The sequence below is a fragment of the Onychomys torridus genome, chromosome 17 (genome assembly GCF_903995425.1).
Source record: "Onychomys torridus chromosome 17, mOncTor1.1, whole genome shotgun sequence".
NCBI classification, from domain to species: domain Eukaryota; kingdom Metazoa; phylum Chordata; class Mammalia; order Rodentia; family Cricetidae; genus Onychomys; species Onychomys torridus.
The window spans coordinates 15,557,534-15,585,483 of record NC_050459.1 but is presented as its reverse complement, the minus strand read 5'-3'; the positions used below and the strand labels follow the sequence as shown (position 1 = coordinate 15,585,483).

Below are 27,950 nucleotides of genomic sequence, written 5' to 3'. Positions count from 1 at the left end.
TTGGCTTAGTATAATATTCAAAATAGGTTAAAATCTGTTTTTTAGGACTCCAGGTAGGCTTGAGAAATCATCTTATCCAACTCCAGATATTTCCCAGGAAACAATGAGTAAGATAAAAATAACTGAAAAACTAAATACAACAAGGAGTGGGGTTGTGTGCAAGGGATCAAATCTTATGTATATATAAATCTTGGTAGGGGAACTTATCTCTAGGATCTACCTCAATGAAAGCTCAACATCCTGCAATCAACACTAGCACATTAGATATCAGACACATTAGCTAACAGAAACGACAGTGTTGACATCTGATCATCACTCATAAAGTACAAACTTCGTTGATGAACTTAACGGAGGAACCATCTTCTTGTTTTATACTTAGATATACTTAGATGACGTTTCACCATGGAGGGCTATGTAGTTCACTCTATACTACTCTGTGTACCAAGTCTCTTTTTCTTTTTAAAGATTTATTTATCTATCTACCTACTTACCTACCTACCTACTTACATACCTATCTACTTACCTACCTACCTACTTCTCTATCCATATGGGTGTTTTGTCTGCCTGTATATTTGCATACCTGAGGAGGCCATTGGATCCCATGAGACTACAGTTATGGATGGTAGTGAGCTGTCATGTGGGTGCTGGGAATCGAACCCCACTCCTCTGGAACAACAGACTGTGCTCTTAGCCACTGAGACATCACTCCATGCTCTCCAAGTCTCTTCCTGTTACACATATTTTAATAATTCTCGTGGGCCATGTGAGGCAGTTTGGTTGCAGTGGGGAAGCCAGAGAGTGGTGTTGTTATTAAAAGCAAGTGAAGATGACTGCTCTATGTTGTGAAGAAAATGCAGCTGAACTATGACTGGTATAATAAAGTAAGCATGCGTTTAGTTCCACCAGGGACTGGAGGAGGGAGAGAGTGCAGAGAAGACAGTGCAACTGAACTCTGGGAAATAACAGTGGCCGAATAAGGGGGCAGAAACTCTGAAGTGTCTGGAGAAAGAGGTGACAGGAATATTTAAATCATTTTGCAGAGTCCCAAAAGCTGGGGAATGTGGGCACAAGGGAACTGGCGGTAGAGAACAGGTCAACGTCTTGCTTAGCTCCTTTCCTGAATCAAGAACAGAGTAAAGTCCTGGCTTTTCTAAGGGCACCAAAGCTTGGAAGAAATCTCCTGCTGCTGCTCACATGTCACATAGGAACAGCACCCTCAGCTAGGGGGCTGGGCACAAGTTCTGGGGACACTTACCCAGGAAAACAAAACAGAAAAACTGAGGTTTGGCCCTTGTCACCTTTCCACCCACAGGAGATGCTGGGCTCCAGCATCTTGTTGGCCATAGCTTTACCCCCATTGCAGAGCAGCCACAGCATGGCAAAGTAGATGGGAAGGGGTGGTGGTGACCTTGGTGTAATGGCAGTGGGGAAGCAGCAACAGAATGTTTGCCTGGGAGCCTGAGTTCTGAGAAGGGCAGAATAACCAAGGGACCCACGAGTGGCATCGCCAAGACCCTGGGACTGAAAGGCTCTCTGACATGCAGATGCATCTCAGAGAATTACAGTCAGCACACGTCTTCAGGAACTCAGGGAAGGACACTAGCATTCCAAACATTAGTCATCAACTCAGGAAAATCAGGAAGTTTCCAGAAACTCCATGAATCCTAGTACATTAAACAGCTCAGCAGCCATGGTGTCCAAATGGTGCTTGTATGTATATATGTATGTGTACAGACCCACACAGGAATGTGTGAACACCATGATCAGAAGACACCTGCAGATCCTGGGGACTGGGCTTAAAAAATTTATAGTATTTTCTTAACAGCTTAAATATCTCAAGGAAAACATTCATTATTCACAAAGTATTTCCTAAGCAGAGACCCTAAGCAAAGCTTCCTTTGTTTAATTTTCAACTTCTTAAAAAGTGTTTTTAAAGAAGAAAATAATAGTAATGGTAGGTGCCTTGGACTACAGCAAAAACCAATCTGTATGAGAGACTTTTTTGGTTGGGCTTGAGAAAGCTAATGGTTCCCATTGGTAATGATTAAGTGCTGACATGAAATACAACATGAAGTTGATTCAACTTAGCTGTAGATCATGCTGAACAAATTTACTGTAACTGTACTATAAAAATGGAGTCTAGGGTTGGGGATGTAGCTCAGTGGTAGAGCGCCCTGGGTTCAATCCTCAGCTCAAAAAAAAAAAATAAAAATAAAAAAAATAAAAAAAATTAAACAGAAAAGAAAAATTTAGCTGGGCGGTGGTGGTGTATACCTTTAATCCCAGCACTTGAGAGGCAGAGGCAGGTGGATCTCTGTGAGTTGGAGGCCAGCCTGGTCTACAAAGTGAGATCCAGGAAAGGTGCAAAGCTACACAGAGAAACCCTGTCTCGAAACTCCCCCCCCCCCCCAAAAAAAATGGAGTCTATTCCAGAGTTCCAGATGACCAGCCTCCCTGGCCTCTATGTTGGAGCCTATTTAGAGAGAGAACAGAGCTCCAGTATTCTGTTAAAAATTCTACCTTATGGGTTGAGGATGGAGCCTGAGGTGACTGAGTGCTGGCCTAACATGCAGGGAAGTCCTAGGTTCAGTCCCTAGTATGACATGAATAGGTGTGGTAACAGGAACCTATGTGCTCAGGAGGTGGAAGAAGCATGATCAGAGAGAAGTAAAGGTCATAGGAAGCAGAAGGCCAGCCTGGGACCCTGTCTCAGAACAAAACAAAATTCAACAGCCATTGGCAATATGTGTTCTTTTAGGGTCCTAGCAAGAAAGGAGCAAGAGAGGGCTCTTTGCAGGCCGCATAAAACAACAGCTAATTTATTAAATCAAGTCTGATGGACACTTGAGTCACAGATTTAATCTGTGGGAACCTGATTAACTTTATACTAGTCAACGCCTGCTTCATGCCCACTGAGTCAGCAGACAGACTAGGGACTGTCATATACACGGTCTTCTGTCCACTTCAATCGAAACAGTGATGGGATGGTAGTTTCTGCCACCATCTACCTACCTACCCTCCCCATCAATTTTGGTTTAAGGGACAGAAACATGTTTAGTATTTTCAAAGACAATGGAAGTAATCTGTTAAACTGTTATTTGCTGCCAGGCTGTGGGGGCACACCCCTTTAATCCCAGCACTGGGGAGGCAGAGGCAGGTGGATCTCTGTGAGTTCAAGGTCAGCATAGTCTACAGAGTGAGATCCAAGATAGCCAGGGCTACACAGAGAAACCCTGTCTTGAAAAGCCAAACAGACAGACAAACAAACAAACAACAAAATAAAAATAAGAACAAGAACAAAACAACAAAACAAAAACCAAAACTGTCATTTGCTAAACATCATAAATTTCAAATTATAAAAACCTCCCTACCAGATATCACAGAGACTTAGTGTCAATGATTAGGGTGATTTTTCTCAAACAATAAAAGTTAGAATTTAGACCACATAGTTCATTTTGGCTGCTTCAAGGTAATGAATAATTTTGTGATTCTTCCCCAACGGGCAGTGTAAAGAACTGATTAAACACCCAGAATGCAGACAGCTTGGGACAATGGGCAAGCTAGTTAATCCTTCACATATATAGTATGTAACATCTATCTCTATCAAGTGAAGAGTAACCAGGCAGTTAGTGGAACTGTGTGGCAATTATTTCTAGGTAACACTGAACTTCAGGACAGAGGCAGTGGGAAATGGGGAGGGAGGGGGGGAGGGAGGCAGAAAGGGAGAAGAAAGAGGGAGACAGGGGGAGAGAGACATAGAGACAGAACAACAGTTTAATTCTAATGACAAAGTAAATGGTTACTTATGTCCCACATACTCTGGAGCCAGAAAACGGGAGGCCTGGTCTTCCAAAGAACCCAGCTTGAACTGGCAAAGTTTCAAGGCAACAATATTTGTTCCAAAATAAACTATCTCCTTGTATTTCCACCCTATCTCACAACACCAAGAAATGCTTCCTATAATTACATAAAGTTATTTTTAAAGGTACAAACAAGCACATTTAGTAGATGCACTGCCTGACACATTGGAATAATTTTCAGGTGTAATTTTTTAATGGTATCAAATATTTCCAAATACAGTTAACTATTTTAAAGTGTACCATCTAGTTCATCCACAGTGCATTCACTCTTTTCCAGTTTCAAAGCTTTTTGAAAAACTTGTTTAGATAATGTAGTCAATACTCCTCTCCTTTTACAACTTTGTGTGAGTGCTTTGCCTACATATATGTTTGTGCACCGTGTGTGTGGTACCCTAGGAAGCCAGAAGAAGACATTAGAACCTCTGCAACTGGAGTTAGAGGTGATTGTGAGCCACAGTATGGGTGCTGGGAATTGAACTTGAGTCCTCTGGAAGAGCAGCCAGTGTTCTTAACCACTGAGCCATTTCTCCTGCATGCATCTCCCTCCTTGTTTTATTTTGAAGATCAGGTCTCACTGTGTATTGATGGCTGATCTGTAACTTGCTATGTAGACCAAGCTGACCGTGAATTCACGGAGATCTCCCTGTCTCTACCTCTCAAGTGCTGGGATTAAGGGTATGAGTCACCACACCTAGATCAAAACATAAAACAACAGCAAAAGCCTGTCTGTGCCTGCAAAGTCTTCCCCATTTGTAAGGACAGCAGAAGCAGTGAAGGGTAAGGTTTTCTGCTCTTGCTCTGACCTCGTGGTTTTTAACTCTGCAATTGGTTCTGTGTTTCTTATTTAACAAGCCGGTTACATCTACACTCCAGCCCTATCCTAATAATGATTGATCAGAGCTCATTTCCATGGAATCATCTATGACAAAGATATCACTAAAAAGAACCAGTAGGTATGTGATCTCTTGTAAGGTTGTCAAGATTCAACTAAATTATGACTTTAGTAACAACTCCTGAAAGGTGTCAAGTCCTTGCATAAAAATGCTACATGTTCAAATTTGCCGATGCTATCCAGATGGTCTTTTATCCTGCTATAGATTGGGAAACTGAGGCTTCAATTGTCATTGTTCACCCAAGGCTACACAGCTGGTAAGTGGCTTTTCAGTATGAAACCCATGATCTTCTCCATTTGCAGAAATACCATGAAAAAGGTGAAGCCTTGTTGAGAATAAAAATGATCCACAGGTCACCCCTGGAATTAATATGGGCCATAAATTATGGAAATGCTGAACTCCGATTCAAAACTCACCAATTTTGAGCATGGATCCCCTTGATCATGAGTTTACTAAAGGCATTCAAGCCCCCTTTCTCACAGATGCTCATGCTGACCAATGGACTTAGCAGATGGGAGCCATCTGGTAAACAGCCCCTTTGTGGAACTGATACCACCGGGAAACTGCTCATCTTCACCCTCAACATGTCTACTTGGTTCCTAGAGCCTTCCTGTCAATGTCCAGTCACAGCACTGGACATATAGCTATCTGTGAAGCCCACTGGATCAATGCCACCTCTGGACCAATGCCACCTGAATTAGAACCTGGACTTCATGTAACACTTTTCTGTCTGTCTGTATCAGGTACTTTTTCTTTGCTGTGATAAAATACCGTGACCAAGATGGCACTGAGTGTATTTGATCTTTCAATTCCAGAGGCTTAGAGTTTATGATGGTGGGGAAAAAAAAATGCATAATGGCAGGCAGCTGGAGCTGGAAACTTGGAAACTTACATCTTGACCTACAAGCAAGAGGCAGAAAGAGCTAACTGGGAATGGTGGGGGTGTTTAGAAAACCATCCCCAGTGACATACTTCCTCTAACAAGGCTACACCTTCTAATCCTTTAACAGCTCCACCCACTGGGAGCCAAGCAGTCACAAATATGTAAGCCTAAACCTGTGAGAGGTATTCTCGTTCACACCACCACATTCCACTCCCTGGCTCCCTTAAGCCCATGGCCATATTGTAATGCAAAACACATCTAGTTCAACTTCAAAAACTCCCCATAGCCTCAATGCCAGGCAAAGTCTATGCCTCTTCTTATAGCAAGTCAACCTCTCCATTGGAAGCCTCTGTAAAATCCAAAGGCAAATCACCTATTTCTAACATACAATGCCACAGAATATACATCACCATTCCAAAAGAGAGAAAAGGGGCATAATGAGGAAATACTGAACCAGAGCAAGAACAAAACCCAGCAGGAAAAACTCCAAATCCTGTAGCTCTGTGTCTGAAGTCAAAGGCTTAGATGGCTCTGTCCTTCCAGCCTTGCTGACTTTGGCACCTCTCAATCTTGGGGTCTCCAACATAATACAGGTTTCATTTTCACAGCTTCATGAAATGGCCTCTCCTGGCCTCCATGCAGGGACTAGCTTGTCACATGCCTGGCCTCAGTGGTTTTTGTTTGTTTGTTTTTGTTCCTGACACAGGGTTTCTCTGTGTAGCTTTGTGCCTTTCCTGGAACTGCCTTGGTAACTCAGGCTGGCTTCGAACTCACAGAGATTCATCTGCCTCTGTCTCCCGAGTGCTGGGATTAAAGGCGTGTGACACCACTGCCTGGCTTAAGTGGTTGTTCTTAACCTAGGCAGAGGACGCCACAACCCCTTTGCTTTCTTATCCTTTACAACTCTAAAGCCAGATCCACGTGGATGACACTGGCAAGACTGGCTGCCCATGTAGGGTGGAGCCTGGCTTCCTTGAACCACATTAGCAAGCAGCTTTGTTGGAACAGTCAAGTCCTTAGGCCTTTACAGAGGTCAGAAGCTTGGTTGGGTGGGGTCTTGCACTGAAGGTACCACTCTTCTTATTCCATTGTATATCAGACCTTTCTTTATCTCTTTCAGTATAAGCCTTGGCTTCAACATTAAAGATGCTCCTTTTTTCCCCAAACGGTACATTTTGTATGTCTTTCTGCCCAACTTGCTCTTTCTCATTGTAGGTGTGCATAAAAATGATTATTAATAACCACCACATGATGGAGTCAACATTAGGCTGTCTTAAAACCTTCTCAAAGAAATTTAATCTATTACTTTTCAGATGAGTCTCAGGTAGATTCTTAGGACAGGGGTAGAAAGCAGCCACATTCTTTACCAAAGGATCATAAGAATAATCTCTAGCCCACTTGCTAATATTGTTCCCCTCTGAAACCTCTTGAGCGGAACCTCCATAATCTGCATTTTTCTCAGCATTGACGGCATTAGAGCATTCAACCACTATTTTAGTCCAAAGTAGCAAAGTTGTCATCGTCATCCTTGTCTTCTACTTCATCTCTTTTTGTTTTTCAAAACAGAGTTTCTTTATGTAGCTCCGGCTGCCCTGGAACTCACTCTGTACCTTGAACTCAGAGATCCACTTGCCTCTGCCTCCCGAGTGCTGGGATTACAGGCGTGCGCCACCACTGCCCAGCTATCCACCCCCACAAAGTCTTCTCCAGTCGTCCAAATAACAGCCTGACAAGACCTGTCACAGAAGCACCTCCCTTCTGGTTACTAGCTGCCTTCCCCCTTAGTTCCCTTTCTACTGTGATAAAACATCACGTCCAAGGCCATTAGAGAAGGAAGGGTATGTGTGGGGTTACAGTTCCAGAGGAACAGGAGTGCATCACTATTATGGCAGGTAGTGTGGCAAGCACTCATGAAGCTGAGGCAGTGGTGAGCGGAGAGCTCACATCCTGATCCACAAACAGGAAGCAGAGAGAAGCTCATTTTGGGAAATGGTGTTAGTCTTCAAAGCCTACTCCCTAGTGACACAATTCCTCTAACAAAGCCACACCTCATAATCTTTCCCAAACATTTCCACCAATTGGGACACAAGTACTCAGACATGAGTCTATGGGCTGTGGTGATACTTTATTTGTAAAATGTGATTTTATTTGTATATTAATAAAGTTGCCTTGGAGTCAGAGCAAGCCATAGCAGAAGCTGGGCGGTGGTGTTGCACGCCTTTAATCCCAGCACTTGGGAGGCAGAGCTAGGAAGGCTCTCTGTGTGTTCAAGGATACAGCCAGCATGGTAACACACACCTTTAATCTCAATACCAACCATAGAAGACCTGCAGGAATGTACAGTGACGAGGAGGTCATGTGGTTGGGTTTACAACCAATGAGAAGGCAGAACAGAAAGTCTATATAAAAGACAGGACATAGGAAGTAGGTCTCTGGCGGAGAGGAAAGACAGAGCAGCAGTGAAGGGTAAGGTTTTCAGCTCTCAGCTATTGCTCTGACCTCTTGGCTTTTAACTCTGCAATTGGCTCTGTGTTTCTTATTTAACAAGACGTTTACATCTACAATGGGCCATTTTCATTCAAACTACCATGCTGTCATTCATATATATATATAAGTTTAGTGATACTTAAGACAGAGAAGATAAGCAATACACCATCAAAAATAAACAACTCTTTCTTTTTAAAAAAATATTAACAGACAGAGACTACATACCAGATGGCAAGAAAAAATCAATTTACATATTGACATATAAATTTTTTCACGTGTGTTTCAGTTAGGGTTGCTACTGTTATGATGAAACACATGACTAAAAGCAAGTTGGAGAGGAAAGGGTTTATTTGGCTTACACTTCCATATTGTAATCCATCACTGAAGGAAGTCAGGAGAGGACCTCAAGGAGGGCTGGAACCTGGAGGCAGGAGCTGATGCAGAGGACATGGAGGAGTACTGCTTACTGGTTTGCTCCTCATGGCTTGCCCAGCCTACTTTCTTATAGAATCCAGGGCTACCAGCCCAGGAAAGGCACCACCACAATGGGCTGGGCCCTCCCCCATCAATCATCAATTAAGAAAATACCCTTTGGGGCTAGAAAGATGGCTCAGCGGTTAAGAGCACTGACTGCTCTTCCAGAGGACCCAGGTTCAATTTCCAGCACTAACATGCAGCTCATAACTGTCTGTAACTACAGTTCCAGAAGATCCAACATCCTCACACCAATACCCCTAAAATAAATTTAAATACATTTTAAAAAAAAGATTTATTTATTTATTTATTATTTATACAGTATTCTGCCTGCAGGCCAGAAGAGGGCACCAGATCTCATTACAGATGGTTGTGAGCCACCATGTGGTTGCTGGGAATTGAACTCAGGACCTGTTGAAGAACAGCTGGTGCTCTTAGCCGCTGAGCCATCTCTCTAGCCCCAATTTAAATAAACTATTAAAAAAGAAAAAGAAAAAAGAAAAAGAAAATGCCCTTCAGACAGATTTTAGGGGTCATTTTCTCAACTAAAGTTCCCTTCTTTCAGGTAACTCTGGCTTGTGTGGTGTTGACACAGAACTAGCAGCACAGAATGGGGGCCTCTTTGAGACAAGTCTCACTCTGTGATCTGAGCTGCACTCCAATTCAAGTGCCCCCTGCCTCTGACCACTGTGTGCTCAGAATCCAGGTGTGCACAACCACGTTCCCGTATCTCTGCATACCCCTTACCAGTCTCACAAGAGCTGAGCTCTATCCCATGGAGCACTTGGGCTAGATCTGGTCAGCTTGTATTTTACCCAGTCCTTTCCAGTTCACTAAAATGAAAATGAGTTACTCTAAGATCCCAAGACTTAACTGCTCAGTCATAGCCACGTTTAAAATAAGCTAAGCAGTGACCAGGGTGACCCAGCATTTCACCACTGGACTTGGATGTCAAATCCAAACATCTTTATAAATAGCATGAGCACGTACTTTCCTTATCAGAATAAAAACAAAGAAATAACTATAACAAATTCCAATGTAACTAAAATAAGTGGCAGAAACATCACTTCACAATATGAAATAGGAGCACAAGTTACTGTGACCAAGGAGACAACACTTTGAATGCTACAGTTACTAAGGGAAACACTGGGTTTCATACTACTTTTAAAAAATGAGCACCAAGTCACAACCTTTACTCCATCGAAGGCAAGGAGAAATTCTCTGATTTATAAAAGAAATAGGTCATGCGTCTTCTCATTTAATTATTTAAAAAATAAGCTCTGGGCTCCACATCTGATTGAGTGCCAGGGAGAGTGTGGCTAAGTTATGTGACAAAAGTGCTCTTCGTGGGACTTGTGGGATGTGGCTTAATGGGAGATGCTTGCCTAGCGTGTGTAAGGTCTTGTTTAATCCCCTAGGAGAGGATGGAAGGGCGAGGAAAGAAGGGAGTGAGATGCTGTTATAATTTAACAACTGAAGTCAGTGTTCTGCAACAATAAAGAATACCAGGATGTCTAAAGTTATCAAGAAACAAAAACTAATAGAACCCAATATCCGTGGAATTCACTGTATGTATGCTCTCCTTTGTGCTCTGTTGTTACTGAACAACACTCAAGGGAAGTGGCTCCTGTAACACTGGGTGATGTGGTCTTTGCTTGCTCAAGGTCTGAGATGCGGCACCTGTGGCGGTTCGAGGAGGAAGAGGTGGCCATCCTGAGGACAGAGCCTGCACTTTCCTGCACTGAATGTAATGATTTGGTGGCCACATCCTGACATGAACATGTCGCAGCAAAGGTCCATAGGGATTGTGTAATGGCCTCAGATGGCCAGAGCTTGATAAGTTATTAGGTATGTGGAATGCTAACACACCAGCAGACATGCTCTTTCAAAGAAACCAACACCATATGAAAAGCATGGAGAGACGGGATCACTCTACGCATACTGCAGGCTGTTGTTTCAAGTTCAGTGAACAAGCTCACAGTGAGCGTACACACTCTTCTCATTCTCTGGCAAAAGGAAGCCCAAGATGTTGTTTATTTTAGTTCAGTTTTTTTCCTTTCGTAACATGTATTTTCTCTAAGTGCAAGAATCAGACATAAAATTTATCACTCAGTTAAAATGAGGGATGTTGTCAACTATCGTTTTGAAAAGTAGTACAAATGTCTTGAAAACCAAGTGTTTCTTCTACCAGCTCTTCTCAAAGCTGACACTGGCACTCAAGTCTCATCCACAGAGGTACGTAACGGACAAGCAGAGTTCAAGTACAATGCTCTCTGGCAATCTACTTTTACTTGGGGATAAAGCTCAGGAACCCTGAAAGTGTGGACAGCCGACAGCATCCCAATGTCACTGGCAAGGATCTGGATGACAGATGGCTAAAGGCAGCTGTTGGAAAGTTCCAGTTAAATCAAATTACGGGTGAATTTCCCAATGTGTGCCAATGGATAAAATTTTCCGTGCTATTAACAAAAAGTAAGACTGATCAAGCCATCAGAAATTGGGCTGGAGGGATAGCTCAGTGCTCCAGAAAAAGCACACAGCCAGAGCTAATTCCCCAATACAGCTAAAGAAAGGAAGGAAGGACGGATGGACGGATGGATGGACGGACAGAAGGAAGGGAAAAGTAAGAAATTATTTCTGAATCTGCAACAAAAAAGTTTCAAGGGAGGTGAACATGTACCTTTAGGTCACTGCTAAAGTGCTATCTGAAGTGTTACCATGTGCATAAATGTTTGTCTGCATGTATGTATGCATGTGCACCATGTGCATGTCTGGTGCCTGCAGACAAGAGAAGAGAACACAGCATCTTCTGGAACTGGAGTTACAAATGGTTATGAGCCACTGCGTTGGGGCTGGGAACTTAACCCAGGTCCTCTGGAAGAGCAGCCAGTTCTTCAAATGCAGAGCCATTTCCAACTCACTGAAGCATTTTCTAAACTTTTCTGAACTTGTGATCCAGTTTAAGATGATTTCCCAGAGTTCTCATTCATAAGGAAGGGATAACCAAGCCCCAGATATTAAATCCAGCATCAGTGGCTTTCGGTGAAAATGAAGCATAGATAGAAAAACTATGTGGCCCCTATGTCCATGATGCTGCCAAGGGACAGGGACAGGGACAAGCTGAGTGAAGCTTAGTGCTTCCACTTCCTGATTCTTGGTCTGATTCTTTGAAACTATTTGCCCAATAAAGGAACATGTACTTTAAAGCTAACTGTAACCCAGGAGCTTTTTTTTTTCATAAAATAAGAAAGTGAGTGTTTACAATAGTACCATGTCCTTCCTGATTACCTTGCTTATGTCTGTCTTCTTGGATTCCTTGGTGTTCGCCCAGCCTACGGCTCATCTTTCCTCTTGGTATTTATTGCACAATCCATTCCACAACACTCTAAACCTCTAAAACACACACACACACACACACACACACACACACACACACTCTCTCTCTCTCTCTCTCTCTCTCTCTCTCTCTCTCTCTCTCTCTCTGTCCTTGAATACCTGATAGAAATCTCCAGCTAAATATGGATAATCCAGAATTTTCTATTGTACCCTATACCTTGGTGTGTCCATGTTTTTCTCCCTCACTATCCCCATAGTGAACTGAGTACCACCAGTTGTTCCAGTAAAAATGTAAGTTAAGAGTTACTCTGTTGCCTCTACTCCCTCACAGCACACATTACACATCTGTTGCACCCAACAGGCTGCAGACCAGCTCTCTACACCCGACCTGCACTACAGGTGCCCTTGTCATGGTCACAGGCATCTCTCTCTGATCATCCTAGCTGTTTGTTTTGCTTCTGCTCTAGCCTCCCTGAAACCCATTCAGGGCAGAGGACAGACAGACAAAGGCCTGCTACTTCATACCTGGACTGGCTTCCCATTCTGCGATGACCTATAAAGTTACACTTGGTCCCTGACCACCTTAGAGAAAGAGGCACCAGTGGCAGAGCTCTGATCTTGATGAAGCTTGTGTTGGTAGCTCATGGTGTCTTCTCTCTGGAAAAATGGCTTTGACTCCAAAGGCCACCACTCATCCCTCCAGATACATTTTCCCACTGTTCTCATCAAGGTAAATGCCAAGACACTCATTTTCCAGGGGACTCACATGGTTGTTTTTTAATCTGTTCTCAATCATGGGCAGTCTGTGCCTCCAGTGTGGGAAAAGGACTCTAGGTTCTTGCCAGAGGGACAAAAAGATGACAGAAGATTAAGGAAGGGCTCCAGACAGAATCCTTATTGTTGTGGTCCATGGCCAGTTCCCTGTGGAAAAAGAACATGGGCACACCACAGGGGACAGAAGCAGATGGACTCTACAGTTTTACCTATGTAGAGAGAATCTATATAATTTAGTGGTGCAAATTTGTAAGTCAGGGATGTGCTAAGATCATGGTCATTGCCTTGGCCAAGGCTGTTTCAAAGACCTGTCGAGACCCAGACAAGCTATTTCTGCATTGTGTTCTCATCTGGACACGTGTTTAAGATGCAGTTTCTACACTGCAAAGTACTCTAGGAACCAGTGAGCCGGCACATGTGAGGTGCTCTGTAGCCTGCAGCCCTTCATGCCATAACCTGCAGCGGGGGTGAAATCTCTCTGCAATGAAGCCCATGAAAGCTCAAGGGTCCCAGAGCTACTCAGGCAGATCCTTGGAAGCTTGATGTCTTTGCCTGTCAGGTGTGGCCAGAGCTAACCCAAGATGGCGTACACAGCTGACTGCCAGAGAAGCAGAAGGAGAGCAAGTGGAAAGTCTGGATGATTGTATGATAGGCCAAGTGTGACTTGCTCAAAAATTTATCCTTAGAATTTATCAATGTAAGGCTCAAAAAGAGATGGTGTCCATGATGCTTTATCCTGAGTAGTTTTGGAAGGGAGTATAAGATACTGACCACACAGAAGGCAGACCTGGTTCTGGGAGCACCTGGCTTTGGTTCTAGAATGAGTAGCTATGATGTGCTGTGAACTGAGAGGCTCAGACCACATACGAGTGATATGCTTTGCTCTATAGCATTCAACTCTATCCTAGATGCCAGTAAACCAAAGCAAGAGAGTCCCAACTTGATCCCATCATTCTAAGGCAGGGATGCCTTCTGTTCTTTCTGAATCAGAAAGCACATGATTATTTATTGTAAGTTCCTTGAGATTTTGGAGAAGAATTTGTATTTATAGCTGATTTAACTTTAAAAACCTCTTATTAATCTCTGTCTGTGAGATGCTTACAGTTAGCATCTTAAAATATGAAATAGGCTAAATTCTTCATGGCTGTTTCTGACAAGGGACAAAGTGGAGAAGGGAGGGCCTGGGCCACAGGACTCTATTATAGCCTGCCAGCAACCACAGCAGGTGAAAAGGCAGAGCCAGGCTGCAGAGGTCATAGAGAACAAGAGCAACAGTAAGCAAGCCACAGCAAGGACAAGAATGCTTACTGACACATATGGTAAGCAGGATGTTTAAGGCAGCCTGAGTCCAGATGGACACTTTGTCTAATCAGCTGATTTTTTTGGGGGGGGAGTGGGGGGTTACTCCTGTTCTCCCAGGTACAGGAAACTGAGCAATGCCAGGCATTGGTTTTGTCTCCTACTTATGTGCCAGGCAATTCAGTCATGAAATAGAAAAAACACAGATTATTGTCTTTCCAGAACACTGAGTGGCTGGGCGGTGGTGGCGCACATCCTTTAATCCCAGCACTCGCGAGGCAGAGGCAGGCAGATCTTTCTGAGTTCAAGGCCAGCCTGCTCTGGAGAGTGAGATCCAGAAAAGGTGCGAGGCTACACAGAGAAACCCAGAAAACAGAGTGAACACTGGGGAAATGGACTGGTTTATGTGCATGCAGGAATCACCAGCAAAGTTCTCAAATGGAAAAATAAAAGAAGACTAGACAAAAATTCACACCAAATTGTGTTACAAAATCACCAGGAGCCTTCCTGAGTGACTGGCCACAGGCAGCCATCTGACTTTGAAGGACTGCTACAATGGTCTTACACAGAGATTTCCTGAGAACACTACATAAACCCTGAAATAAAAACATTCTCAGAAATGTTTTCCTTGGAGCTAAGTTTCTGATGCTAGCCAAAGAGAATATTTTAAGAATCCCCCAACTACACTGGAGATGGGGTTAGATGAAGGACCACAGAGAGTGAGGTCTTCTGACAGCAGGGTCCACACCATCTTTCAAGGATAGAATAAGAAAATTTACAACCGCAACATGAAGGGCAGCTGCAACCTGTGAATGCTGTAAAGTACCTAAGACTATATGCTGCCTGGAGATGCCAATTAAGTTGGACATTAAACTAGAAATTTTGGTGACTGATCTTCCTAATGGTGGGAGCAACCATTTCTCTCAAATAAATTGGAATGTTGGCATTGACTTTCTTTTCAAAATTCAAAGAGGAAATCTCAGGAGGTGGCTCAGTCAGTATAGCATGTTCCTTGCAAGGGTGAGGACCTGGATTAAATCCCCAGAACCAAGTAAAAGGCAAGGTATAGCGGTGATGCACGCCTGTGATCCTCAGTGCGGTGAGGCAGAGGTAGAGATAGGCAGATCTCTGCAAGTTCATGGGCCAGACAGTCTGGACAACTTGGCAAGGGTCCCATGGGAGACCCTGTCTCAAACAGAACCTAGGAAGTACCTGGGGAACAACACCTGAGGTTGACAACACATGTGCACCACACATGCATGCTCCTGTATCCACATGTGTAGTCATGTACTCGAACACAAAAACATAAGCAAAGCAAAGCAAAACACTGAGATAATATAAGTGCAAGAAGCAAGGCTGTGCAAGAAGAAGCAATAATATCTGCCTTGTTGAAAACTGGTCTAAATAGAGAAAAAGGCCTGGTTAATTTCTAGACTTAAATTCTTGAAGGTTAAACCCTAGAAACATCGATACAGATGTCATGGTAGAGAAGGGAGATCCCGGCAGCTGACACAGCTGTGCAGAGTTCCGTGAACAGATATCTACTGTTTGTGGTAGACACTCAGATTTCCCATGTAGTGCTGTATTAGCTACTGCTGGCACTTCAAGAGTTTCCAGTTTGCATAAGACTCAAGCCTCCAAAAGAGTGTTCTTAAAATCTGAAAGGACAGTCGGTGGTGATACAGTACTCAAAGATTTGAAAGAAAGGTATAATACTGGATTGGATATGAGGCCTCCTTCATGGGAAGAAATAAAGATCTGGTTCTGTTAACCAGGGCAAAAAATCTATGGCTGGGAAGTCACAGGCCCTAGTGAGGAACTTACTACCGACATTAAGCTGGGTGAGGCCAAAGTACCATCTAAATAGTTACGTCTTAGACTGCGCTTCTGTCTGCCCTGCACAGAGGAGGCGGTGGCTAATAACTGAGCTTGTTCCTGAGGGTAAATGGCTGCTGAGTAGTCAGCATCAACATCACCCTCCGCAAAGCCCAAGGACAGCACAGATCAGAGGGTGCGAAGACTATGACAGCTGAAAGATGAGAAGCAGTTTTGTATAAAACTATGTTGACAGTTGTGGTGGTTTGAATGAAAGGCCCCCACAGGCTCCTATGTGTGGATGTTTGTTAGTGGAACTGTTTGGGAAGGATTAGGAGGTGTGATCTTGTTAGAGTAGGTGTGTCACTGGGGGTGGGCTTTGAGGTTCCCAAAAGCCCATGCCATTCCCAGTTAGCTTTCTTTGCTTTGTGCTTGTGGGTCAGAATATAAGCCCTCAGATACTGCTCCAGGGCCATGCCTGTCTGCTTCCTGCCATGATGATCATGAACTAACCCTCTAACCTGTAAGCAACCCCCTAAAATTAAATGCTTTCTATTATAGGAGTTGCCTTGGTTACGGTGACTCTTCACGGCAATAGAACAGTGACCAGGACAGACTTAAAGTAGCTCAGTAAGGATCCTTCTCTTGGAAGGATGGCTAAGATATAAAACACGCAACTCAGTTTCATGGAATGAAATCTGCAGAAATACTAATTTAAGTAAATTAATAGGTGAAGGACCTATCCTGGACAGGTGATATTCCTTTTCAGAACTGCACTCTTAATTAAAAATGCTGTTTCTGAGGTGGCATTCTCTCCTCTGCTTTACTACACAAGCACTTACGACCAGGAGCAAGGACATAGAGGAAAACAACAGACACAGCCTCCAGTCTACAGAAAGCCATGGATTCTAGTGAGTCGTGAAGCTAATGAGTAAATGCAATTTTAATAAATCTTACCAAAAATATGCAATGGATAGTCTAACCTATAGCTTTTGGAGATGGGATCAGGTAGGATGAAAGAGATATCAAAGAAGATATTGAAACGATAATGAAAACAAAACCAAAGGAAAACAACAACAACAACAACAACAACAACAAACCAGTCAGGTGTGTGGTGTATACTTTAATTTCAGCATGCAGGAGGCAAAGGCAGGAGGAGCTCTGTGAGTTCAGGCTCTTCTGGTCTACATAGTGAGTTTCAGGCCAGCCAGGGCCATAGTGAGATTCTATCTAAAAACAAAATAGAAAGGGAAAAAATGAAGAAAGGAAATGAAAACAAAAGGATAAACTAGGAGATGTGAGAATGGCGCAGATCTAGTCAGAGGGGCCCAGAGACTGTGCAGGGGCTCTGCAGGGAAGAGGGAACCCATGTGGCTTTGGAGCAGGGAAGGAGAGAATGTAGAAAACACCAACCAATAAATGTAAGCAAGCCACTGAGAAGGGCTACACCTTATCCTAACTGCCATGGCAGCCACTGAGTGACTTCACCTAGTTAGTGACTTCATCATGGCCAATGCTAAGAGTCTTAAATAACTTGGTCAGCTTCAAGAAGAGTGATTTATTTAAACATCCCTGATTTGAATGACCCATCTAAAGATGATGAGGTAATTGGAAAATCTGAGTGAGGAGCTGACCTCTGGCCACTGTGAAGGGTCCTTGCAATGTGCTATGACTTTAGGCACGTCAGGGCAAAGTAATGCAGCTTGTTTCTGGAATGATCCAGTTCTGAAGACGGAGAGGTGATTTCAAGAGGAAGTGGAGATGAGCCTTGAGTTAGGTGCTAAAGAAGATGAGAGACGGCTAGGGGGAGAGGTACATTCCAGAGGAATCATAGCAGAGGTATCATTTGGGTAGTAAAACTATTGACACTTAGAGATGAGAGAGAATGGAGTTTCTGCTCCATTTATGGAAAGGTACATGAAGTAGACAGGGTAAAGCTGAGGGGGCCTATGTGAAGAACTGGCAGACACTGAACAAAGATGTGAGGATTCTAACATTGTGATATTCAAAGGGTACCCTATTTCCATCCCCTCCCCATCCTCCAAAATGGGCAGGCTCCCTAATTCAGTCCAAATTGTGTTTAGACCTAGCTCAGCCTGGACTATAGGAGGATTTTTGGCAGTTAAATAAAAGCAAGCATTTCTCAGGAACTTGTGACATTGGTCCCATCAGTCAAAGGAGTCATTTTGCTTACTTCTGGGAGAAGGGGCATATGGCTCTCCATTGACATGTAATTGTGGCTGCATACCAAAGGCCATGCTGGCCTCCAGGCTTACGTATCAGTCCCCATTTGTAAGTACGTGCTATACATTTCACAGTCCCCACCCTGTCTCCTTCCTGCTCCAGTTACTCATCTTCCTCATAAGCATCGCCCACCCTCACTATTTCTGACTCTCTTGCTCTCCTCTGGCTCTCTCATTATGCACTGTTCTCTCCCTTCTCTCCAAGATGCAAAGCCCTAGCCATGTCCAGTTGGCTTCTTTTTCTTTCTGCTCTAGACTCTTCCAGATGCCTCTAGATGTTCTCTCTAATTCACAATAAGACCCTTAACTATACTATGGAGTGGTGATGTCGGCAGTTCCTTTATTGTGCTCCCTCACACACAAGTGTCTCTCTGCAAGTTGACAGTGAGTGTCCCAAACTCCCACCTGGTCTCTCATAGCTGCTCAATTCCCAGAAGAAAAGACCAACAGACTCAACTATGGATACCTATGTTTGTAAAGAATACCCTTCTGGAGCCGGGCAATTGTTGCATGAATCCTAAATGGTCTTATAATAAAAACCTGGAGCCAGATATCAGCGTGAAAGCTGAAAGATCAGAGAAGCAGAGCAAGCCACAGACACCACCTCACTAATTCCTCAGCCTGAAAGTGCCAATTCCTGTCTCTGCCTTATATTTCTTTCTCTGCCCAGCCATATCATTTCCTGTTTCAAGTGCTGGAATTAAAGGTGTGTGCCATCATGGCCTGGGTCTGTTTTTCTTTTAGACTGGATTAATATTGTATAGCCCAGGGTGGCTTTGAACTTACAGAGATCCAGATGGATCTCTGCCTCTGCCTCATGAGTGCCAGGATTAAAGACATGTGCCACCACTGCCTGACCTCTATGGCTAACTCTGTGGCTGGGTCTGTCCTCTGATCTTCAGGCAAGCTTTATTTCTTAGATTATAAACAGTATATTACCACAGGCAATGGTGGCATATGCCTTTAATCCCAGCACTTGGGAGGCAGAGGCAGGTGGATCTCTGTGAGTTTGAGGCCAGCCTGGTCTACAGAGTGAGTTCCAGGACAGCCAGGGCCACATGGAGAAACTCTGTCTTGAAAAAACAAAACGAAACAGAATACTTTTAACATTGTGCACATCATGATTTTAAGCAAAAATCTGTCTTTTGCGTGTCTTCCTATGTGTGCACATGCAGGTGGATGCCAGAGGTTCAAGCTTGTGTCACTCCTCAGAAGCTGCCCGCCTTGCTTCCCGAGATGCATTCCTTACCGGGACCTGCCCTTAGGCTAAGCTGGCCCAGGGATCTGCCTGAAGCTGCCCCCTCAGCGACAGGATGGAGCGCAAATTCCTGCAGCACACCAGGCTCTGCATGGAGGCCCCGGGGTTTGAACCCAGGGCTTCATGCACAGCAAGCACTTGAGCAATTGCAGTCCTCTCAATCCCTCTCCAGCCTTCTGTAACAGAGGCTGTGGGGTATGACACGGGAAAAGGACTTAGAGCCATTCTTCAAAGTACATCTGTAGCTTGTTTTCAGGGTGTAATCCTACAGGATTAAATTAACCCAGTATTAATGTAATACATTCTTGGGTGAGGAGAAAGGAGCATGGGAGTCAACATAACACAAGCAGCCAATGCTGCTGCTCCCACTAGCAATGAGCTGACGGGCTTTGAAGTGACCCCTAGGCTGAGGATCAAAAGGAAAACACACTGACTGACAGACTATCACAATTTATATCAATTATGAAAACGAGAATACATTTTTTTAAAGACTGCCTTAAATGCACAGAAACTAATGTTAACGATACACGTATGCTTGGCAAAACTTATCCAAATAGGATTAGACGAACATGTTTCAGTGTTTCATCCTAAGCAAATCCATCTGTGCAAACAATCTCTGGATATTTTTTTTTTTTTTTTTTTGGCTTCTGAGCCATCAAGAGCATAGTTCACATCACTCCTTAGTCAAATACACAGCAACACTCACTGGCATGTGAGAAAAGCCAGTTTGTGTTTTTATTGCAAGCCTGTTCTGATCTTATTTCCACTGAAGGCTGGGAGTTTGTTGTACATGTTTGTACAACCCACCCCTTTCTTCATCTAGCCTTCAGCCTCACCACATTCTGGGCCACTCTCAGTGTGATTGTAGGAAGAACACCTTCTCTGGCTCTCAGACACTTCAGGGCATGTGAGCTTAGGCCCAGCTGCTCATATCATCGCCTCAAAGCCAAGGGATCTAGCAAACACCTCATTTTAAAATAAAAGAATAAAATCGTGAAACAATGAGCACAAGGCTTACCCATTCGTAAGAAAGAATCCAGCATCCTCTCGCAATCCCCATCAGCACGTTCAGGGTGCGGACAGACTTCCCCACCAGCACGTGGGTGGTGGACTCGCAGACCTCAGGTGAGAATGAAAAGCCTTTCAGTGTGTTCACCACTTGGATGATGAGATTCTGCTTCCTGTGGACCAGAGCATCAATAGTCAGCTGTCATGCAGTGTGCCTGTTAGACAAACAGAGGCTCAAAATTTGGCTTCATTTTAGTTATAGTGCTCATACCTTGGTTTCTTTACAAACAGGAACATGGAATTTGGGGAAACAAGAACTTTTCAGATCTCAATTCCAAGCTGATGAGGCTTCCCATGGTGTCTCCAGAGTCAGACAAGCTGTCTGGGGACAGCATCAGCATTGGAAGCCAGACCCCTGACATGGGTCTATGGCACACCAGATTATGTACTTTCATGTGTTTTTGAACCAGTGTGTACATGTCCTTCTAAAATATGTGTATGTGGGGGGAGGGGGGCAGAGGACAACTTGTGGGGATAGGTTCTTTCCTTCTACCATTACAGTTCTCAGAATGAATTCAGGTCACTGGGTTTGGCAGCAGAGCCTTTTGCTCATAAGCATCCCACCAGCCCAGGACTCCAATTATTATTTTACTTTGAAAATACAATATTGGAGTGTCAAATGCAGTTTTTCTCATTACAAAAAAGAAAAAAAAAAAGGACTCTAATTAAATTATCTCTTTAATTCCCAAAGCTCACTGGCATCTTTAACCTGTCATTTTCTTAATGGCTGGCATGCCTTTCTGTTTTGTTTTCCAAAATGTTCTTCTAGCATCCTTACACGGGCCTTTAGTTCTAACCTGCCTGCTTATTTTAGTGTTTTGCTAATATCCATAGCCCCTGCCCCAGCATTGTTTGAAAATCCCCAGCGAGTCAGTGGAGACATGAGCTTTTCTCCTCTCCACTAGGGTACCACAATGGGTGGCCTGCTGTGCCTGCCCCAACCTTTCTGACTCCTGGTTGCTTCTCTCCTGGTCTTATCTCGGGTACATAGCACCTCAAGAGCTCAGCCTCTCCCTGTGAGAAGGGCTGACCTCCCTCAATGTCTAATCTTAGGGCTCCACAAAGTGGGTCTAAATGGCCCCTCCTCAACGGACCTGGAGACACTATGATTGTTAGCATTTCAGACAGGATTAAGTTTAGTAATATCTGATCTTGTCTGTTCCAAGCCTGGCAGCAACCAGCAGCTCATGGATGTGCTAATTGGGAACAACTGCCTTTTTATGGCCTTGTTAATCAACATGGAATCAGACTGTCCAAGGTCTCAGGATATGCAAGAAGTGTTAGATGAGAAGGGAGCAGGGGACAGTACAGCCAAGATGAAAAGTTTGCTTTTTAAATCTTTTAATGAGAAAAATAACTGGCTATCATTTTTTTAAACTGGCTATCACTTATTTTTAACAAAATAATCAGGGACTTTATTACGTTCATATTTCGTATTTCTAGAGTAGACTATCTAAAGTGTTCATGGCACCTCAAAGGTATTAATAAAAATGAGAGGGCTCCTCTTTTGTGATACATGGCATACAGTGCTTAAAGTATCAGTGCTTTTGTTCACACGCCATGGGCAGGAAAAGGAGCCCACCACAAAAAGTGGTCTACACACACATGCTTCCTGCAGCATGTTTTTACTAAAATGTCCCAATGTTTTGATGAATGTCTTAAAACCTCAAGACCTATGATTGATACAAAAAAATGTGGTTTTCCTCTTTAAGCACAAATTTGAAAATCCGTTGCAAAGAACACAGTACTATATATTTTTGTTGGATGTTCTTTATTGTGCTAAATGTTTAAGGGAGATGATAAGAGCAAGCCAGAAAGCCATTAACCCTTCCACAAGATGCAGAGATAGCTGCCTTCAACCACATGTAGAAAGCTTTCTGCCATGGTGTTTCTTCAAGATCTGTAAGGAAATGTTTCAACCCCCACTGCTCAGTTTATTGAACATTCATAGGGTGAAGGGGTGGATAAACAAAACCATTAGGAATTAAGTAGGCAAAGAGGACAGCAAAATAAATAATAAATAAATAAAATAAAATCTCTTAATGCTATGCAAAGGACCCAAAAAGCTTTTTGCACTTGATAGCCCACATTTAACTACATTTTCAATTTCCAATGATCTTCTAACCCCATACTAGTTACATTGAGTAAAAGTGATCCCGTCCAGTTCTGCGGATGTCCTGAAGGCATAAAGACCTACAGTATATACAAGAGAAGGCTAAATTTTACAATGAATAGAAAGTTATCAAAACAACAAGTACTTACTCAGACGGCATGCTTGTCATGACTAATGTTCTCATTGGCTAGAGATTTCAAAAGAGAAGAACAAAAAATAACAGTCAAAAATATAAGAAAAATTTCCCACAGAAATAAACGTTACTAGTTTTTCGAACAGTTACATCACTTAAACACAAACATTTAAGCACATTATATATTAAAGAACTTTATATTCTTGGGGGAAAAACAGCAGGAGACAGAAATTTAGATACTATGTTAAAACCAATCTAAAATAAAACAAACAAACAAACAAACCAGACGTGATGGAGAAGAGCAGAAAGGCCCACAGAGTACCTCCAGATGGGTCAGAGTGCAGACTTTAAAGTCAGGAGGGAGTGAGAAAGGTGCTTTAAAGGCTGGGCCACTCTTCCTAAGTTATGGCAACTATGTCCTCTCTGAAAACTCCTGTACAGTACTGTTTATAGTCAGGAGGGTCCAGCAAATCTCACACTCGGCGACAGGGGACTCAATTCCTGGGTTACCATCTGCTGTGATGAAAACTTTATGTATTAGGTGGTGGTGGTTGACATTGAGACTGAGTCTTACTATATAGAACTTCAACGTACTATGTAACCCAGGCTGGCTTTGAACTCCCAATCCTCCTGCCTCAGTATTAATGGGTACTACTAGATCCTGCCCAACAAGATATTTTAGACAGTTTTACTTGGTGTAATCTTGGTTGTCAATTCCTGGGACTTAGAATCACCACGGAAACAAACATCTAGGCATGTCTGTGGGGGTTACCTAATTCAGACTAACTGAGGTGGAGACCCATTAAAGGTGAGTGGACACTCTCCCAGTGACTGGGCCCAGACTGTGAGGAGCAGGCTGAGCACCAGCGTTCATCTCACTCTGCTTCCTGAGTGCAGACACACTGCGTCACCTGAAGCTCCCGCCTTCCCAGCCACGATGACTGTGTCTCCAAACCGTGGGCCAACATAAATCCTTCCTCAAGTTGTTCCTCATGGTGACAGGAACAATAACTAATCTACTCAAGGGTGTGTGTGTGTGTGTGTGTGTGTGTGTGTGTGTGTGTGTGTGTATACTGCAGAAAATGTAAATGTTATACAAATAAGCTTATATACATAAGTGCGCTACAACCCCCCCCCCCCCCCCGAATTTGATGTCTTTCAGCCAGTGTGTACTCCATGGGGTTGTGGGGATTTACATTATATGTATACCTTTGCGACGGAAGTGAGGAGACTCACTTATTCTTAAGCGGAGGAAGCACAGTGGGGAGGGGAACACAAGAGGCCTCCAAGGATGAGGCCTGGGCACTGTACATGTAGGAGGATGAAGACTGCAGAACGCAGAGGGACTATGAATGTAAAAGCCAGCCACAGGAGGAGCTCTGAGGATGACAGTTAAGCTAATTGAACACTACTTTGCTGTCCTTTTAGTGATCCTTCTGGAATATTAGTTTCTTCTGCTGTACTCCTGATAACCCATGTGGATTAACAACAGCACAGCTTTCTGATTGGTTCTAGCTATAGGGCTGCGCCGAGACTGTCCATGAGTGTCATCTCTGACAGGCAGGTGTCAGGCCACCCAGGGGGCCACTGGCCAGGGGGCAAGAGCTGCAGGGAGGCAGCTGCCTCTAAACTGCTGACACTGGGCAATCAGATGCCAGGCATCCCACCTTCACCCCCGCCACCATCCCTCATCTGCTGCCCACCACCGCTTTCCTTGCTTCACAAGCTTGTTCTCTAGAGTGGCCACATGGATTTAAACACCAGCCATGTCAGCACATGGTCAGCGAGTCTCAGCCTCCTATGTGTAGAGCCTCGACCTCCAGACTCCAGGGCGCTGAGGCTGGCTTCAGAGTTCTACTAGGAGGTCTAGCAAGGATTTTCAATTTAATTTGATCAGAAACTAAACCACTGCACTAGGTAGACAATTAGGAAAGAGAAAGAAATAAAAGAGACCAAAACTAGAAAGCAAGCAGTAAAACTACTTTTACCCACAGATCAGATTTTACATGGGTTGTTTTTCTGGCATTTAAATAAAAAGTAACCACAAGAACTAAACAAATTCAACAAGGCTTAAAAAAAATAAGGTCAACACACAAAACCAGTTACTCTACAAATCAGGAGTGAACAGCTGGAAAAGGGTATTAGGAAAACGGTTCCACTCTCAGCACACGAAAAGGGACAAGACAGAAGGAAGCCAAAAGAGAAGGTACCACGTTGTCTGCTGAAAGCGACAAGTGCTGTGGAGGGCAGGCGGGAGGCTTAGTGGGCAAACTGATAGCTGCACAGAGGTGAGAGCTGGGGTTCAGAGCTCCAGGAACCAAGCATACTGGATAGGCGTTTGTAACCCCGTCATTCAGAAGCCAGGGGAGATGGTCAGAGAGAGCTGGCTAGCTAGATTAGCTGAATCACTGAGCACTGGGTACAAACCAAAGACCTTGCCTCTACATATAAGGTTGAGAGGGAGTGAGGAAGACACCTAACGTCAACCTCTGGCCTCCTCTACAACTCAATCATTAAAAAAAAAAAAAAAAAAAAAAAAGTCAAGGGCTGGAGAGATGACTCCTTGGTTAAGAGCACTGGCTGCTCTTCCAAAGAACCTATGTTTGCTTCCCAGAACCTACATGGTGGTTTACAACCAGCCTTAACTCCTATTCCAGGGGATCTGATGCCCTCTTCTGGCCTTCTAGGCCCCAAACACATACATGCTGCACAGAAATACATGTAGACAAAATACACATACAGATAAAAAAGAAGTATTGAAGAAAAAAAAAAAGATCAAAACCTCAATTTAAAAAGCAAGCAAGCAACTCGAAGAGACACAGCTCCAAAGAAAAGGAGCAAATGGCCATCAAGTAAACAGAAAGATGTTACACATCCCTAGTAACCAGGAAACCACCATTAAAACTCCATTGAGATAATACATCATGTCATTAAATGGGCTGTTAAAAAACAAACAAAATAGAAAACAACAAGCTTGATGAGAAGGTCAAGAAGGTAGAGACTCGGACATGACTGGAAGGGAGGCAAAATTTAGGGAACAGTTTGTTAATTGCTTCAAAAGTTGAACATGTCATTGACAGTTGATAAGCAGAGCAATTTACAGAGAGAGCCAGCACACCACTTATCTGGCTGCATAGGTTGCAGCACACTGCTTGTCTGGCCACATAGGTTAGAGACTTGAAATATATCCAGTGTGACTCCTCTCATTAACCAAGGAAACTCCTAAGAACATGACAGATATTGGTGTATGTAACTGCTGGAGATGAATTTTTAAAAAATGAAGACTGTTAAGAATAGAGAAGTGGATGGTTAAATGACAAAGTAAATATAGTCTCAAAAGCAGCAACTGTAAAACTCAAAGCTGGAGAGGAGAATTGCAAAATCTGATTGTAATATATAACAGTTAATCTCGATAGGGTTTAGAATCACCATGGAAACAAACCTCTGGACTTGGCCGGGAGGCATTACCCAGATTAAGGTAATTGAGGTGGGAAGACCCATCCTAAATGTAGGCAGCACCATCTGATGGACTAGAGCCCAGGCTGAATAAAGAGAGAGCAGGCTAAGCATAGGCACTCATCTCTCTGTTCCTGGCTGTGGCTGCCATGTGAACAGCTGTCCTAGACTCCTGCCACCTTGCCCTCCTCATGATGGTACTCTCATTCTCTGAGTCCCAAGAAATTCCCTTTCCCTTACGCTGCTTCTGCTAGGTATTTTGTCATAGCAACCAGACTTGTAACTACTACATAATAAAAATGATATTTGTTTATGGACATGCGAAGTCCACCCAGAAGAGGCTCAACTGATTCTTCTCTACCATAGTTTGAGTCTTCAATGTCCCACAAAAGCTGATGTGCTGATGTTGGATGTGGTGGGACCTTTAAGACATAGGCCCTAGCCGGGCAGTGGTGGCACACGCCTTTAATCCCAGCACTCAAGATTGAGGCAGAGGCAGGCATATCTCTGTGAGTTCGAGGCCAGCCTGATCTCCAAAGTGAGTTCCAGGAAAGACGCAAAGCTACACAGAGAAACTCTGTCTTGAAAAACCAAACCAAAACAAAAAAGACATAGGCCCTAGTGAGAGGTCTTTCGGTCAATGGAGGGGGGGTCCTTGAAGTGTGTATGTGTGTGGGGGTATCAGGAGCACCCCTCCCCCCATACTCACTTCTGTTTCCCTGCCCCAAGCATGAGCAATTTTGCTCCACCATAAGCTCTTACCGTGATGAATCACCACAAGGAAAGGCAACAGGGCCAGCTGGCTGCTGAACTGTGGGACAAACACTTTAGTCTATTGTAACAGCTAGAGGTAGTTTGTTACAGTAACCAAAGATGACTAACACATTCTACTGCTGGGGAAACTACTAGCAAAACCATTTCAGCAGGCCTGACAATGATGTAAAACTGACTTAAAAGGCAAGCTGAGGCACATGGAGGGTGAGAGGTCCACGGCCAAAACAAGGTCGGCCACCAAAAAAACCCCATGAACTCAGAAAATGTGAGACCCAGAAAATGTGTTTCCAGAATGGTGCCCAGTAGATCTGGTTTTACAGATGGGAAAAAAAGGAACAAGGGAAAGGGTTTAGCTAAACATGGTCCTAAGATGGCCGTCAGTCACCAGGTATGGGTATGTGACAGCAAATAATCAGGACACGCTCTCCTCTAAGCCACTATCGTTGCCCTGGCATCAGGACAGGTGTATAGAGTAAGTGTAAGGTTGAAATGAAGCAGGTGACTCACAGCCCATGGCCTCCGAGTACCATTAATTAGATCTTTTCTTTCCATCCATTTGTTTATTCTCCTTTGAGCAGGAGATGAGGGCTTTCTTTTTCCCTCACAGATTAATGTGTTGAATATTCATTTCATATTAGTGCAAGATTCATGCTTGTACCTTTAAAAATAATCTTTCACTTTTGAAAGTCTCCTGATATGCCCAGCAGAAGGAGACCAGTGAGTACACAAGTACAGCCAGCATCACCCTCAGGGCCAAACCTGAGAACCCCACAGCAGAGCAGTGTACCTCAGGCATCAGGCTTAGGCCTAAGAACCCCACAGCAGAGCATTGTCCCAGCCATCAATCAGTCTTAGGCCTGTGAACCCCACAGCAGAGCAGTGAACATCAGGCATCAGGCTTAGGCCAGAGAACCCCACAGCAGAGCCCCCCAGGCAGCTCAGATCCAGACATATCTTTCATTGGCCTTTTAAAGTTGAGTCCCTAGAACTTTGCTAACCATTTTTCTCATTTTTTAATTTTGTTCTCCACTAGCTTTTGTTTTTATTTGCTTAGATAAATTAGTCGCTGCGAGGGAAAGCAATG

General features: G+C 43.7%; 1 protein-coding gene across 2 annotated transcripts in view; it reads right to left on the bottom strand.

Moving 5' to 3' along the window:
* Mcph1 (microcephalin 1) overlaps positions 1 to 27,950 on the bottom strand; it is a 213,694-nt gene that overhangs the window by 117,355 nt on the left and 68,389 nt on the right. For both annotated transcript variants that reach the window (XM_036166490.1, XM_036166491.1), the window contains 2 exons: positions 22,653 to 22,690; positions 20,341 to 20,503 (listed from right to left, as the gene is read on the bottom strand). In XM_036166490.1, coding sequence (XP_036022383.1) covers positions 20,341 to 20,503; positions 22,653 to 22,690 — 201 coding nt within the window. The remainder of the gene's footprint in view (positions 1 to 20,340; positions 20,504 to 22,652; positions 22,691 to 27,950) is intronic.